The following is a 17,358-nucleotide window of genomic DNA, read 5'->3' on the forward strand; positions in this document are numbered from 1 at the left end:
ACAACCTTACTTTGCTCAACTCTTTCTTCATCTGAACTGCTTTCTTCTAATTCCAGTGTATTTCCTTGATTCTCAAACCACCTTTCTCCCCTTTTACCTCATCTATCTCTCTCTTTCCCATTTGAAACTGTTGTCCATCCTTCCTCATCCTCATCTACCTGACTTGCCTTTTGTTCCATCCACCAACCCATAAGGCAAGAAACGTTTTTTTACAAACAACTCGTCAGACTGTCAGCTGGATCTCCTCCGTCGAGCTGTCGTTCGTCCACATAAGGTGTCCTTTAAACCAAAGCCTTTTAAACATGGTTAAATAATAATTTCTGGTATTTCAATCATTTGGTTGAAAATCTGCTGTTTTACTCCCAAGTGTTCTCATTGCCATTTAGTTTATTTATGGTTATGTCTTTAGGACATTTTTTTTTTTACAAAGCTAAGACATAGAATATTGTCGTTTTTTTTGGCTTGTTTTACTTCACACATTTTGACATGACGCTGATGGCTGTCCTCTATCAGAGGAAAGGTTTTCCTCTTGCACAGTATTAATTACCTGGTAAATAAAAAAGAAGTTACATATCACAAATGTCACTCAATACATTTGATGCATACAGAAAAATGGATGTTAAACAAAGTGAGTACCTTATTAAAAGCAAAAAAAAGATTTTAGACATTCTTTCCTGCATAAGTTTGATAACATATTCTGTCATTTACTATGCAACTGACTAATAAAGAATTATATAATTAATGATCTCTTGAAATCTCAACCACATTCTTCAGGGATATAAAGTTAGAGATGTTTTGAGCACATGTATGATGCAGTGTTTTAATCTATACAACATAGTAGTTAAACCTATAATCCTCTCATAATCTTTTTTGTATTAAGATTTCAGAGAAAACCATTTTATGTGAATCCACACATGACACATAGAGCAGTAATAAAGCAGCGAAATATATTAACCATGTTCATGTTTCTTATTTTAAATAAATAGAATAAGTATACTTATAGCTTTTTCTGACCTGTAGGTGGAGCTATAAGTCTAATTTTTCGAGGTCATTATAGAAACTAACAACTTTATTCATATTTTTTTTGTTTTTGTTTAGTCTTTGTAAATAAGAAGCTTGGACACTTTAGAAAATTTAATTATTTACCATAAACATTTTACAGCAGTAATCTGTTAGCCATCATTACAAATTATTCATAAACACATCTTATCATAAAGATGGAGTATATAGAAATGTCAGTTTGTTCAGTCTTTCTTTCTGTTTCTAGAACGATAAAACATTGTGACTGAATAAAAAGGAGGGTTTTAAACCACATCTGATAACCACCTTCCAGGCAGCTTCACTCAGCTTTTGTCTTATTCTCTCATTTCAAGCAGTACTTGTTCCGGTTTCCGAGAAACTTTAAATCTCTCAGCTTCCCTTTTTAGTGCATGCTCTTATCACTCCAAGCCATTGACTTCCTCTTGGCCAGCTCCATCCAGGACGGTTGGCCGCTGTCACTGTTCGGCACTGAAGAATGAGAGCGTAAAGAAGACGGGGAAGAGGGTGACTCCACGTTCCTGCGGGTCCATCTGTCCTCACGAGACCTTTCTAAAACCCTAAAGGGGCTTGATTCTACAAAAAGCAGAAAAGGAAAACATTAAAGCACAGCTCGCCATCGTCAGTATCTAGGATGAATCTCTACATTTACAGTGCTTTGAACCTTTCTAATATAAACTTTGATTTATGTATTTGATGAAAATGACACAAAGCAGTGCAGAACTATAGAGTAGAAGTAAATTAATTAAGTGTTAAAAAAAAATAAAATGACAAAGAGCAGGAAAGATGTGGTTTATGTACCGGTATTTGTATTCTGTTATCTTTACTCTGATACCCCTAAACAAACCCATCCAGTCAACCTTTTTCAGATAAGACCTTATCGGTAAATAGAGTTAATATTCCAGAGGCCATGCAGGGGGACACAGCAAACACACGGATCTTTTGGTTCAATTTGACCAAAAGTGCATTTTATTAGCCTGCTTGCAACCCATATTTGTCACACAAAAGTACCAGTGCTTAGAACCCTGAGAACACCTTCCCCTTACTGAAGCAATGTGGGGACAGAGTCATACTTTGGGGATATATTCATTTAGCAGCTGGTAAAAAAGAGACGGATGAAGTAATTCTAAAAAAAAAAAAAAACAGGTTCGCCTTCTTACAGGAAATACCCTAAACCTGCATACAAGGCAACAATTGAAGGGTTTAGATTTATTTAGATACTGAGGTTTTAGTTCTAGGTGGGATGCACAGGCAATTCTGTTATAAGCTATTTAGAATATATTCATTAATTTGCAATTACAGCAATTAGCTGCTTTTCAGAGCTTATGAGCAAACTGATGTTCACTTGATACAAACTTATATCAGGGACACTGGATACAAGCATATTCAATTATCTGCATTTAGATTTATATAGTTTATACTAATATAAGCTTTTTATGCTACCTTTTAAATCTACAAACTGGAAATCAAATGTCTATAGACACATTTTAAGGGAAGGACAGTGGATTTCTTTGGGTAATCCTAAATCAGACACTCCAGCGGATGACAGTGAAGCGGGAAGGATCTGTGGAGTTAGAAAAATCTTACAATAACTGGGCTTACAAATATACACAGCACAAGCTAAATGCAATCTATTTGGACATGGCAGTCATATTGGGTTTTTGGGATTGGTGGAAAAGTTCTATGTTTTCTACTTTTTTTTCTGACTTCAGGACGCCTTTCTGTTTATATTTCTAAATGGGAAACTTTACTTATAGCATGAAATGGAAATTAATGACAAAAATAATCCAACAAATGTGTTGCATGTTGTTTCAATGCACTTATAATAAACAGTCTGAAGTTTAGACCAAAGGTTATTGATGTGCTTGAATGTTCTTTTCAAAGTAGATGTAGATCCACCTGAAAACTGACAGCACTAAAATGTTGATTTTCCCTCTAGGTGTCATTTGACTGAGTTCAGAGGACTTGTTTCATGAATTGCAGGTGAAGGAGGTTCTAAAAGTTTGACACAATGGGGCAAAGTAAAAATATATGTCACAGTTTTGATATTTTGTTGTAAATATACAGTACATAAAGACCATGTCTTGTTGTTCCTCTATAAATTAAGTGCTGCTTTGTGTTGGTCTGTTACAAAGTGCTAAAGACTGGACTAAAGAAGTTTTTAAAATATTGAAGGATGAATGCTTTTATAAAGAGTTGAGTTATTATAAAAGATGTGTATCATCAGCATACCTGCTGATTTGGCCCCTTGTCTAATCTCCCCTGTATCTTTGCTTAAAGGGGAAAGTGTAGCCAAAGCATCAGAGTCCTCCGAGGTCTGCATTTGTGTTTGAGTTTTCCTCTGTTCCAACTAAAAAGATAAAAAAAAAATATTTGTTCAGAAAAAAGGAAAAAAAAATATTTCAATTTTCAGAAAGAATCAAATATTAGTTCAGTACAAAATTGTATTTAGGTTAAATTCAAATGCATTGTATTCAGTATAACTCCATATACTAAGTTAAGCATATGGAGTTATACTGAATAATCTTCTAGTTGCTTAAAAATGTTTTTGTAATATATGTTCTTTGGGAGAGATAGTTGTCCAAAGTGCCACTAACCTCCTTTAGAAATGGCGACATTGAAGACGGGGATGAGGGTGACTCCACGTTCCTGCGGGTCCATCTGTCCTCACGAGGCCTTTCTAAAACCCTAAAGGGGCTTGATTCTACAAAAAGCAGAAAAGGAAAACATTAAAGCACAGCTCGCTATCATCAGTATCAAGGATGAATCTCTACATTTACAGTGCCTTGAATCTTTCTAATATAAACTTTGATTAATGTATTTGATGAAATCGACACAAAGCAGTGCAGAACTATAAAGTAGAAGGAAATTAACAAGTGTTAAAAAAATAAAATGACTAAGAGCAGGAAAGGTGTGGTTTATGTATTTGTATTCTGTTATCTTTACTCTGATACCCCTAAACAAAACCATCCAGTCAACCTTTTTCAGATATGACCTCATCGGTAAATAGAGTTAATTTTCCACAGGCCATGCAGGGGGACACAGCAAACACACAGATTTTTCGGTTCAATTTGATCAAAAGGGCATGTTATTAGCCAGCATGTAAACCATATTTGTCACACAAAAGTACCAGTGCTTATAACCCTGAGAACACCTTCCCCTTACTGAAGCAAGGTGGGGACAGAATCATCCTGTCAGGATACATTCATTTAGCAGCTGCTAAAAAAGAGAGGGATGGAGTAATTCTCCAAAAAACAGATTCACCTTCTAACAGGAAATACCCTAAACCTGCAGCCAAGGCAACAATTGAAGGGTTTTGATTTATTTAGATACTGAGGTTTAGTTCTAGGTGGGATGCACAGGTTTTTGTTATCAGCTATTTAGAATATATTTATGAATTTGCAATTACAAGAATTAGCCGCTTTTCAGAGCTTATGAGCAAACTGATGTTCACTTGATACAAACTTATATCAGGGACACTGGATACAAGCATATTCAATTATCTGCATTTAGATTTATATAGTTTATACTAATACAAGTTCATTTATGCTACCTTTTAAATCCATAAACTGGAAATCAAATGTCTGAAGACACATTTTAAGGGAAGGACAGTGGAATTTTTTTAGGTTAATCCTATAGCAGAAACTGCAGCAGTTGACAGTGAACAGGGAAGTATCTGTGAAGGATCATTGATTTCTACTTAAGCCTTTGTCACACCTTGACGATATAGCCAGCATTTGCCTGACGTATGAAAATCTGGCAAAAAACGCTGAAATAGGTTGCATAAGTTGTGGGTACGTTATCTATAAGTTATGACTATGCTGGAACACGATGGCACACGTCGACATATGGTAAGTACGTCAAGAAATTTTGAGCATGCTCAAAATCTTCGGATGTATGGCAGCGTATGCTGTGGGAGTGGTGATTGGTGGCCTAGTGGTTAGGACATAGAGGTTGCAATACTGAGGTTCTGAGTTCAAGCCCCACTCCCACAGATTGCCACTCTGGTTCTCTGAGTGAGACCTTTAACCCCAAACTGCTCCCCTGGCGCCGCACGCATTTAACCCATCCCCATCCCAAGGGGATGGGTTAAATGCAGAGGTAAATTTCTCCAATATGAGATCAACAAAGTTCAATAATTATTCATTATTATTACATGAGTCATAAGTCACTGACTGTTAGTTACACATTGTGTAAGTTACTCATAAGTCATGGTGTCTAGCTTATCCAAAACCTATGAGAAACTTATGCATAACTTACGTGTAACTTATCAAGAACTTATCTCCAACGCATATCAGAGTATTTGACGTGTTCCAGACGACCGCTGGACATGTTTCTAATTTACAGCTGCCGTATAATGGCGTATTGGCAGTGTTTTGGTGTGAAAGGGGGTTCACGGGAGGAAGCCGTCAGTTCTCCTCCAGGCTTCATCCCCATCACAGGGTGAGCAAGAAGGTGAGTGTGGTGGATCCTCCCTGCGTCCACGGCCACGACCAACAAACTTCCTAGCAGATATGGTGCTGAATCTGTGACAACTGCAAACCTTCTTTCTGTCTTATTATTTATTTATTAATTCTTTTTTTTTATTTTGGCAGTTAGTAAACAGTAGCTAGATTAATACCGCAATCAAAGAAATCTTATTATGCATGCCGGGTGCCTCCGGGTGTATTGCTGCCCCCTCAGGATACTGGATTGTGACATTTCACCGGCATTACGCTGTTGTGCATTATGCATAAGTTAGGCTTTCATTTGACATAAGTTTTGGACTCATTATGAATACTCTTTAAACACGCCCAAAATTGAAAAAAAAAAACATAGAAAGTTCAGCGTATGCCAGCGTTTTAGAAGATTTTAGGACGTCAAACATACACTGGTTAAATCGTCAAGGCGTGACAGGGGCTTTAGAACTTGGATCTGAAAGTGAGAATAAAACAATCTTTTTCAGGCTAGTTGGAAAATTTATAGGAGTTAGCTAAAACTTAAAATAACCAGGCTTAAAAAAATTCCACAGCACAAGCTAAATGCTATCTATTTGGACATGGCAGTCATATTGGATTTTTGGGGTTGGTGGAAAAGTTCTATGTTTTCCACTTTTTTCTGGCTTTAAGACGCCTTTCTGTTTATCTTTCCAAAAAGGAAAGTTTACTTCTAGAATTAAATGGAAATGAAATGTGTTGCATGTTGTTCAAATGCACAGTCTGAGGTTTAGACCAAAGGTTATTGGTGTGCTTGAATTGTCTAGTCAAAGTTCTGATGTAGATCCACCTGAAAAACTGACAGCACTAAAATGTTGCTTTGTGTTGGTCTGTTACAAAGGTCTAAAGGCTGGACTGAAGAAGTTTTGAAAATATATAAAATATTTTTTACAATGAGCTGTATTATTATAAAAGATGTGTATCATCAGCATACCTGCTGATTTGGTCCCTTGTCTAATTTCCCCTGTATCTTTGCTTAAAGGGGAAAGTGTAGCCAAAGCATCAGAGTCCTCCGAGGTCTGCATTTGTGGTTGAGTTTTCCTCTGTTCCAACTAAGAAAGATAAAAAAAATATTTGTTCAGAAAAAGGGAAAAGACTTACCGGTATTTCAATTTTCAGAGAGAATTAAATGTTAGTTCACTACAAAAATGCATTTAGGCTCAATTCAAATACGTTGTATTCAATATAACTCCTTATACTAAGCTTCTAGTTGCTTAAAAATGTTTTTGTAATATATGTTCTTTGGGAGAGATAGTTGTCCAAAGTGCCACTAACCTCCTTTAGAAATGGCGACATTGAAGACGGGGATGAGGGTGACTCCACGTTCCTGCGGGTCCATCTGTCCTCACGAGGCCTTTCTAAAACCCTAAAGGGGCTTGATTCTACAAAAAGCAGAAAAGGAAAACATTAAAGCACAGCTCGCCATCGATACCCCTAAACAAACCCATCAATTCAACCTTTATCAGATATGACCTCATCGGTAAATAGAGTTAATTTTTCACAGGCCATGCAGGGGGACACAGCAAACACACAGATCTTTTGGTTCAATTTGATCAAAAGGGCATGTTATTAGCCTGCTTGCAACCCGTATTTGTCACACAAAAGTACCAGTGCTTAGAACCCTGAGAACACCTTCCCCTTACTGAAGCAATGTGGGGACAGAGTCATACTTTGGGGATATATTCATTTAGCAGCTGGTAAAAAAGAGACGGATGAAGTAATTCTAAAAAAAAAAAAAACAGGTTCGCCTTCTTACAGGAAATACCCTAAACCTGCATACAAGGCAACAATTGAAGGGTTTAGATTTATTTAGATACTGAGGTTTTAGTTCTAGGTGGGATGCACAGGGAATTCTGTTATAAGCTATTTAGAATATATTTATGAATTTGCAATTACAGCAATTAGCTGCTTTTCAGAGCTTATGAGCAAACTGATGTTCACTTGATACAAACTTATATCAGGGACACTGGATACAAGCATATTCAATTATCTGCATTTAGATTTATATAGTTTATACTAATATAAGCTTTTTATGCTACCTTTTAAATCTACAAACTGGAAATGTACTTCATTACGAGTTGCTTTGTGTTGGTCTGTCACAAAGGTCTAAAGGCTGGACTGAAAAAGTTTTGAAAATATTTAATTATTATCTTTTGCAATGAGCTGTGTTATTATAAAAGATGTGTATCATCAGCATACCTGCTGATTTGGCCCCTTGTCTAATCTCCCCTGTATCTTTGCTTAAAGGGAAAAGTGTAGCCAAAGCATCAGAGTCCTCCAAGGTCTGCATTTGTGTTTGAGTTTTCCTCTGTTCCAACTAAGAAAGATAAAAAAAAAAAAAATTTGTTCAGGATAAGGGAAAAGACTTATTTCAATTTTCAGAAATAATGAAATGTCAGTTCAGTAGAAAAATGTATTTAGGCTCAATTCAAATACATGTATTCTGTATAACTACACATATTAAGTTTCTAGTTGCATAAAAAGATTTTTGTAAAATATGTATTTTAGGAGAGATAACGCTCCAAAGTGCCACAAACCTCCTTTAGTAACGGCGACATTGAACAGTCGCCTCGTTTCTCCTGAAAGAGGGCTCTGTCGACCCCTGATCCTGTCCACAGCACCCGCTTGCTTACGAGGGAAGGACTCTCTTTTAGAACACTGCCTTCTCTCTCTCTTCTCTCCAAGGCAGAGTCTAGAGTAGGAGCTGCAGCCGATGTGACTGCAGGTTCTGACTCCAGCGCTGAATGTATGGGTTTGTGCTGGGTGACAACAGGTTGAAGAACTCTATTGCTCCAGGAGGTTTCCTGCTGGACTGAGGACAAGTAGGAATGTGGTGCATTCCCTCGTGTAAATGGAGATGAGAGACCCATTTGGGGAGACGAGCGCGAGGGAGACTGGGTTGTTCTGGGGCTGGTCTGAGCGTCTGATTGAGGCTGTGTCTGACCTTGGCTTATTTGTGGACACATTGAAGAGTCTTTAGAGCTGTATGACTCAAACTGAGATATCAGCGTCAGCTTCTTTGACCCCCCCCTTGTTAAAGGTTTGGCAGCCTGCTCTTGACAACCGCTTTGAACTGATTCGTCCTTCATTGGGTCCAACGGCAGCTGTGTTGTGTTTTGTTGAATCTTTACAGCCTGACTCTGCATATGAGGCGTTGTCTCTTCTTGAGTCTTAGGACAAACTGTAGTTGGTGCGGCAGTAAAATCTCTTTGAAATCTGCTGGTAAAAAGATGTTGGAAGCTCCTTGTCTTTTGCATGGCCAGACTTATCCAGGAGGTCTCAGGTGAGGACGTTTGGGGGCTAGGCCGAGGCTCCAGGGGGGCGGGCTCAGTTTCCCTTTGGTTAGAGGAGGTTGGCTGGACTTCCGTGGGGGTGGTTTGAGGACTTTCTTCAAATGAAGTGTTATGCCTTGCTGGAAGGGTGACGCCAAAAGGAGCTTGATCTAAGGAGGGACACAACTCTGTTAGATATGTTAGTCAAGTGGTATTTTAACGAGCGCAAAGTTCCTGTGTAATTGCAAGAAGCCTTATCTCTAGATTGATTGTTTGCCATGTGGAATCGTTGTTGCTATGAAGACTCAGCAGCACAGCAAGCAATGTTTAACTAGCACACTAAAACTATGCAAAAGTATTAAAGGCATACTATATGTCACAGTGCATGTAGTGTCTGGTCTGTAGTAAAATCTCTTATCTTATCACACTGCAAATGCTATCTTTATTTTTGTCCTATTTCTGCAGTCTTATGTTTTTTTGTAAGAACAACAACCAATATTCAACACCCAAATGAAGTCTTTAAGTCTCTAAGTCTATTCACGTCTCAGGGGTAAAGATGGCTCCAAAGCCATAAAATACTGAATTTTTACAAAAATCTACCCTTTCTTTTGAGTATATGCATTTAACAGGTGGAAATCCAACAAAAGAATTTGCCTAAAGTAATTTGAACAGAATTTCTGATGCTCCTCAAAATGGGAAAGAAAAGAGAATGTTCCATTAAAGTAAAGCAGATGTGTTTCATAAATTAGGAAAAGCCTGTTATACAGGAATACTTGTTAACTAGAAAATTCTCCAAGGAAATTTCTGAGGTGCCTTGCACCTGGTGAATAATTGTTGGACCAAAAGCTTGATGGGGTTAGTTGAGTTAAGCTCACATCAGTTGAGAGCATAAAACCTGGTAGCAACTGGCTTTGCAACACCTGGTGACTTGCTTGGCTACGCCTGATGGTGATATCACAACACCCAGTGGCAAATAGCGTTGCCACAGATTTTGGCACGGCTAATGCAGGTAGAGTCCAAGCGTTTTAGTTTCAAGCAATTTTAGTTCTTTAAATACAAGTTGGTCTTAAGACCTTTAGAGAGGTAGATCAGATTGGTGGAAAAGAAAGGATTACCATCTAAGTATCAGCTGATCGCCGATCTGCAAAAATAAAAAAAATCAAGGCCGATTGATCGAACAGCCGATAAATTCTCCTCCATATATACTCCATGGTTTAATGCCATTGACTAGAATTAGTATCTAAGGAATTAATCAGACCAAACCATAGCTTCTGAAAAAGTCCCATTAGAGTGTGGTAAACCCTCATGTTTTCATTTGGGATAAGTTGGCAGAAAACATTTTCTTTTTGCAGCATGTTTCCCAATGTATTAGTTGATATAAGTAACAATGAGGTTTTGCATCTCTATTCATCGCCCTGACCCTCATCTTCAAAGCAAGAAAATTCTGGGTTTCCTTTAGCCTTAGTTCTCACGGTTCTAGTTATGGTATATGGTACACATCTGTCTTACTTAAATAGGTTCTCCTGTTTTCCCATTTTAAAGAGCTCAAGTGAATCTGAGATATTCCTTCATTTCCTAAGATAAATTTTTTTGTATAGGCTTTGTAAAGGTTTGTTATTGGCTTTGTTTTTCAGTGTTGGGTTATTTTAATGCAACAGGAATATTTACCATCATCAGGAATGATGGGTATGTCTGTTAAGATAATAAATCATGACAGACTCACCTGATGATTTGAGCGAGCAGCTGATGTTTGCATGTAGCTTTTCAGACATTTGATTGGAACTTTCGCAAATGTTCGACGTTTTCTTTGTATCGTCTTGGTCATCGGACAGAAACGTTGCCGAATGGCGCTGAGAAGCTGTTTCAGAACGATGCTTGAAAGAGTTCGATGTGGAGCGAAGCTTAACGCCGAATGGTGTCTTTATTTCACTCTCTGGAAGCTCTTTTGCCTCCTTGGCTTCATCCACTAGCTCCTGGGTGCTTCCCACTCTCACTGCCTCCACCAGGCTGGTGTCTAAGGTAGCGTTTCTCACTGGTGTCCCTGGTTCTTTTTTTTTAAAGCTAAAATATCTCTCCCATGGGGGAGATGAGTCCGTTCTTTCTGCAGCACAGGGGTCTCCTATAGGATGTAAAATTTTTACTTCCTCCTTTTCTCTCGGGATTTTCTCTTCTGTTTCCTCAGTTGTTTTAGCCTTGGCTTCAGGCTTTTCTAGGACTCCCGTGAAGCTGCCAGATCGAGGTCTTTCTCCCTCTCTGTTTCTGGGCAAATACAACGAGCCGGATCCTGGGGATGGTCTCTTTAACCTTGTTGAGGCGTCCTCTTCTTTTTGAAGATGCTGCTGCTGAGCAGGAGATGCCCTGGTTTCAAACAATGAGCTGAAGGGTGAGCTCTGGTCAGAGGAGAGTTCTGTCACACTGGTAATAAAGGTATGTCTCTTGTTTTGGGGCATTACTTTGCTTTCCAAATCTTTGACAATTTTCTCCTTTATTTCGGACTCAATGTAGGAGGAGTGCGGCCGTTTACTGTTCAATACATCCAGAAGCCTGGAAGGCTTGACTCGAAGAACTGGGGGGGCTTCTGTCTCAGGAAGGGCCTTGTCCTGCAGGCTAACAGTTGGACTGGGTAATTTGGGTACAACTTCAGATAAAATTGGGGGCACATCTTCAAATTCTATAGGAGAAAGTTGGAAAGGATCGACCTGTTCTTTCTCCTTTGTTTCCTCTGGTTGAACAACAAGCTCCTGTTCTTGTTCATGTTCTTGTTCTTGCACAAGCTCAAAGTAATCAGTGGTTCTGAGATCATGCAAAAGGGACCCAGATTGAATCTAAACAGGGAAAGATAAATAATGTCAAAAGTTTGTAAGCGAATGTATACATTTAGCACTGTCTTTGTGAGGATTGATGAAGATTCTCACCCCAGAAGGCGGCTTCCTCTTAGAAGTGGCCCTTTGGTTTCTCGGTTTGATGGACATCCTGTGTCGCGCAGCAGATGTATCCAAAGAGGCGGTGAATTTGGCTGGTGCGCTGAAGTCTACCGGGGCCTCAGCAGCAGTTGTTGAGCAGTAGTTGGGTGCAGAGTAAGAAAACTGAATTGGGGGATGAAATCTTGTTTGGGCAAATCTGGAGACGGGTGAGACTGGAGGAGAGGTTGGCTGAGATTTTGTCTGAAAGGGTAAAGGCAACAAAAACATTAGTCTTACATATTTTGATAGTATGGCAGAATTAATATTGACCTTTAGGTCAACTTTGTTGTATTTAGGATATTTAATCAATTATGATACCTTGTAAAAAATACCTAGATCACTGAGCTTTCTAAAATGTCTCTTTTTAAAGTTAAATGGTGTGATTTCTCTGACAAGGTTGGTGTGCAGTCATGTTCAGCATACCTGCATAAATGGTTTTCAGAATAAAATTTAGCTGCAATTTTAACCATTATCAAAAGTAGAATAGCCCAATTTGGTTTAGTTCTGGACTCAGACTAGACTAGATTTTATCAAATAAATATGTTTAAACCCATGTAATGTAGCTCTGTCTTCTGATTCATTTCTGTCCTATAAGTTTAGCAGCTTCTAAAAGTTCAATGATTAATATTTAATTAGCTTTGTGGCTCAGTTAACGCTGACCATTATCCCTGTGCCAGCATCTCCACAGCGTGACGCTGCCACTGCCATGTTTGCAGTCGAGTAACTCATTTAGATTCATGTACAGTGGTCATTTCCTTACTAAGTTAACCCTTTGCTTAAATGAAAAATACTTATTTTTTTCTGTTTTTTCATCCTTTGACTGAGGCAACATTTTAAAAGCACAAACAAGCAAAGGACAAACAACCCTTATGGCTTTTCTTCACTGAGGGCTTTCTTTTTTTATTTATTGAACTTTATTCATCTCACACTGGAGAAATTTACCTTTGCATTTAACCCATCCCCTTGGGAAGCAGTGGGCTGCCACTGTGCAGCGCCCGGGGAGCAGTGTGTGATTGAGGGTCTTGCTCAGGGACCCAGAGTGCAGGCTGTGGGGATTGAACTGAGTACTTGCAACCTTCTCAGAGCACACACGCACTGCTCTAACCACCAGGCCACCACTCCCCATGTCCATAAAGGTTAGATATGAGCATCACTAATTGTTTTGTTATCGACAGACTTTCCCACCTGAGCTGTGGATAGCAGGAGGTCCTCCAAAGTTACAATGGGACTTTTGAGTTTACAATTATGTAGGTTTGGAGTTTTCCTATTTGCACAGGCCTATTTTAGATTTTCCGTTGCAAAAGTTAAGGAAAGTATGTAATACTTTTTCTTCCCTAACAATTATGCACTAATTAATACTGACACTGTATAAGAATCGTTCAGACTAAGCAGATTTTTACTTTTAAGGTTCAAATGAATCAGTTAAGCTTCTCATCAACAAGGTCTTCTGTTTTAGTGAAGCAAGATGATGCAAAGCAGGGTCAGATTCAACTTTGCTAAATCTTTACACTCTCGTTACTTAATCATTTCTAGGTTTCATAATTTTGACTAAAAAAGAATCCTGAGCATATGTCTTTCTCTCTTTATCTACATTGTGTGTAACTTGAACTCTAGGAAGCCTTTTTATTGAATTGGTTTGTTTGTTCATTTAAGAGAGATGATGAATTACCTTTGTGAAGTTTTCCTCTTCCAAAGTTTCATTACAGCTTTGGAAAGACAGGTGCTCCGACTTGTGAGCGGTTTCCTCTGGACTCCTGATTGGTAGAACCATGGGGGGTGGCCCGAAATGCATTTTCTGCAGCTGCAACTTCATCTTTGATAGTGAAGCAAAGGACGTTGCTGTTAAATCCATTAATCCTGCCTCAAATTCATGATTTTGAGCAACAGGAGGAGAACAAAGAGCCATACCTGCAGAGATTTAATTTTGCTGTGAACATTCTCCTGAGATGAAAGCCGGACTGGATCAGGGTCTGAAAGGCCCTCATCAGCCAGAAAGATGCTGTCGTGGGAAAATGCTCTGGATCCCATCGTACCCTGAGAGCTTTAAATCACAGAGAAGATTTAGGAGAATAAGGATAGGAAATGATGATGGTGATATTTGCTAAGTTTTTGTGTCATCGGTGCACTCACGCTAAATCTTCATCTGAACCAAGTACTTTTCCAGCTGTTATATCACTGGCCGACTGGCTGAGCTTGGCATCGGCCTCTGAGCCCGTTTTCTTACCCCTCCTGAAGAAACGGGTTTTTAGAGACTTGATTTTGGAGCTTTTACGTTCTGCAAAGATAAAAAAAGAGACAGATTCAGATAGATTTGAATACATAGAGAATTTTATTGTCCTTTAAAAAACATTTGCTTCCTCTTCAATTTAACATTTTTAAGAAATTCTACATGAGAAAATCTCACTTGTAATTTCCTCGGCGCTTTCTTCATTATCCCCAGAGAAAGATTCCATCTGTCCGAGCCTTAATAAGAAAACAAACAAGAAAAAAAATCCAAAATGTGTTTTTAATGAAAGGGAGATATAAACAAAAAACCCCTGCCAAACAAAACTAGTCCAGACATACCATGTTTGCTGGCTGCTGCCTCATGGTGAAGCACTCCTAAAGTGGCACCAACATAGCAGTGGTTTGCTCTTTGTTCTTAAGCGTAGATTCAGATGTTGCGTACAGTTCAAAGGTTTATTACAGAGTTGATTATCAGGAGCAGAAACAACCTTTAATGTAATCCAAGCAACAGTGGCTGAGCACCTCGTCTTGATCAGCAAAATGCAATCATTATTAAGATGAGCTGATTTAATATTTTATCAAAGCAGTCTAATAATTACCCCTAAAGCTTAGGTAGCATCTTATCTGTAAAGGTGCAGCAGAAATCATTACAGACATAGATTCTGAGTTTGCAGCCATTATTTTTTTTTTTATTTGGTCAATCATTAATGGCGCAGCACTCTAATTATTATCTGTGGTTACTGTTTAAGACTAGAATTACAGAAAAAAACAACATTTTCTATATATTAAAACATCTGTAATTGTTCAAGATTTTTTAGTTTTTTATTTTACAACCTCAAACATCACTGTACTTTATTGGGATTAACAAAAAGTAGCAACCATCCGTGGTTTTTTATTCTGTTTTTTTTTTCCTACAAATCTTTAATAATAAAATTGCTCTGCCCTAAGTGAAGATTTTCTAGAACCTTCTTTAGCTGCAGCTCTTTATAGGTAATTTCCCACCAGCTTTGCTAATCTAAAGACAGACATTTTTGCTTGTTAATGTTGGTAAACTCAGGATATGTGGGTCTTCAAATGACTAGGCCATTCCAACACTTTGATATGCTTGGGTCTAAAACTGTTCATCATAGATCTAGTAATATGTTTCAGGACTTTTTTCAGGTTTTCTAAACAGATTCACTGCTCCGTCTGCAGAAAAGCAACCCCTCAGCATGATGGGTCCATCTCTGTGTTTCATTGTGGGGATGCTGTGCTCAGGTGGAGAAGCCGGGACATTGTTTTGTCATAAATAGTGTTTTTGTATGCAGATCTCATCTGACCAGAGCAACTTTTTCACAAATGTTTCAAGCAAGCAGGACCTTTAATGTCTTTCTTTAGGGACGTTATTCCTTCTTGTTAATCTTCCAAAAAGGGTCAGACATAAGGAGAGCACAACTGCTGTCCTGTTGTTTCTCTACAGCTCCTCCAGTGTTACCATGACTGCTTCTCTCATTAATGCCTCCCAGTCAGATTACAAACAAGGGCATTATAGGTAAGTTTGCATCTGTGCCAAACTCAATTTTTTTTGTTGATGCACTGAACAGATTGGAGATATTTGAAGCGTGGAATATTGTTTTGTCTTTTAGTCCTCCTTTAAACTCCTCCATAGCTGTATCCCTAACCAGTCTGATGTGTTTCCTTGAATACATGATGCTGGATTTAAAGCCGACATTAAATAACACAGTAATAGACTATGTGGGGACATAAATAATCCGGAGTGACTGCAAATAACCATAACAATTTTTAGATGTCCATTCTTGCAAAAGTTTAGAAAAATAGTAAATTGTAAATAGCTTTCTATAAACCGATGAATCCTTAAGATCAAAGATGGGGAGATATAATATTAGAAACAGGATTTAGCTCAATCCGCTTTCTGCATTTGGTCTATTTCTGTATTTAACCTGGGGTTTGGTCTGTGTGAGCTATGGCCTCTGTCTGTGTCTCAAACTGTTTTGTGCGTCAGTTGTCAAGGAGTCAACAGACCATAATCTTGCTTGGCTGGCTGATAAAAAAAAAAAAAAGAGATAGATAGGGTTATAGGTAAACATACAAAGTCCATGCGGCACCTTTTTGTCCCATGGAGTGCACCTTCTTAAAGGGATACAAGCACATGATACCCATGTGACAATTCCAGAAAAAAACAGTGACCCTAAATCAAAGTTTCCTTGTGCTTTAAGCTTCCAAGTCAATTCAAATAAAGCTTCATATAATAAAGAAGCGACATTTAGAGTCTGACCACATCCAACAGGGAAACAGAGGATAATCTGATGGATTATTGACAATGCAGGGATTCTTGTAACCTTCACAGCATCACAGTGATCCTACAGAGCTTAATTGGAATGCATTCAAAAATATTATTTCACATAAAAAAAGACAACAACAACATAAAAATTCCCTCTCCATTCCATCTAAAACTCACCAAACGACCCAGCCAGCAGCTCGGCTTCACTTCCCTCCTGTTTGTCCTCCTCTCCAGCTGGAGTTTCAGCCGTGTGATGGACCTAATGTTTAACCCTCAGGCTGAAATTTGTCCACATCTGCAGAAGCAGAGGCAAAGGAGCGAGGGAAGTGGAAAAAAAAACAGGCTGGGAGGAAAGAAAGAATGGATCACAAAGGGAGAAGGTCACAGCATGACAGGATAAGCAAATGCACAAAGAGAAAAGAGGACAGATGAGAATGTGTGTGAGAGAGAGGGAGAGGGAGGGATACTCCATTACATTAGTGGCACACTGTGGCCCTCTGCGCTAAGCTCCTTATAAAACGCTAACCTGATTTTTAGGCCCAGAAAAGAGAGTAGAGGATAAAAAAAATAAAAAGTCCAGTTGGAAAGAGGGCATGCATGCAGGAATCATGGCTCATGAGATTGCTTACAGACCACACTGGGTCAGTCGCTCTCCCAGACGAATACAGGGGCAAGACCAGGGCAAAATGTATTAAATCATTTCAATTAGTGATCTGATATATTTAATAAAAATTGTCAAGATGTTTTTAATGGGTAAAAACAAATACGTAAAAGTTATTCCTTCTATTTTGCACTTTAAGACAAACAGTCCACATGAGTGTGATAAACAGTATAGAATAGCTTAAGGAATCCTAAATATAAAAAAGGGGTACAGGTTAAGTTTATTCATAAAGCAACAAGCTATAAAGCAATCTAATAATATTTTAAGGTCCCTTTTCAGTTATATTGCAACACATAATAATTATCTAATACAAATAAGTTGGTATGGATTTATCTGTTTGGCTAATTCTGACCAAGTTGGGGTAACAGTGGGGAGGAACAACTCCATTTGAACATCAAGCGCCAGACATTTTTTGTTACACTTTTCTTTTACTTGTAAGCAG

General features: G+C 38.4%; 1 protein-coding gene across 3 annotated transcripts; it reads right to left on the reverse strand.

Annotated features, from left to right (window-relative positions):
- Positions 1-445: 445 nt before the first annotated feature.
- cracdla (cracd like a) lies at positions 446-16,672 on the reverse strand. Of its 3 annotated transcripts, XM_038289682.1 has the most exons (15): positions 16,433-16,669; positions 14,314-14,349; positions 14,153-14,211; positions 13,879-14,023; positions 13,657-13,789; positions 13,418-13,561; positions 11,701-11,949; positions 10,509-11,610; positions 8,051-8,955; positions 7,713-7,830; positions 6,789-6,895; positions 6,448-6,565; positions 3,636-3,742; positions 3,271-3,388; positions 446-1,614 (listed from the first exon to the last, which is right to left on the reverse strand). In XM_038289682.1, the coding sequence occupies exons 3-15, from the start codon at positions 14,199-14,201 to the stop codon at positions 1,424-1,426; spliced, it is 3,486 nt and encodes a 1,161-aa protein (XP_038145610.1). In that variant the 5' UTR covers positions 14,202-14,211; positions 14,314-14,349; positions 16,433-16,669; the 3' UTR covers positions 446-1,423. The 3 variants fall into 3 exon arrangements, with proteins under 3 accessions (XP_038145610.1, XP_038145609.1, XP_038145611.1); XM_038289681.1 differs by lacking the exon at positions 14,314-14,349; XM_038289683.1 differs by lacking the exons at positions 3,636-3,742; positions 6,448-6,565; positions 6,789-6,895; positions 7,713-7,830; positions 14,314-14,349 and having other exon boundaries at positions 16,433-16,672.
- Positions 16,673-17,358: the final 686 nt, after the last annotated feature.

The sequence above is a fragment of the Cyprinodon tularosa genome, unplaced genomic scaffold, assembly GCF_016077235.1.
Source record: "Cyprinodon tularosa strain WSP-4 unplaced genomic scaffold, ASM1607723v1 ctg270, whole genome shotgun sequence".
NCBI lineage: Eukaryota > Metazoa > Chordata > Actinopteri > Cyprinodontiformes > Cyprinodontidae > Cyprinodon > Cyprinodon tularosa.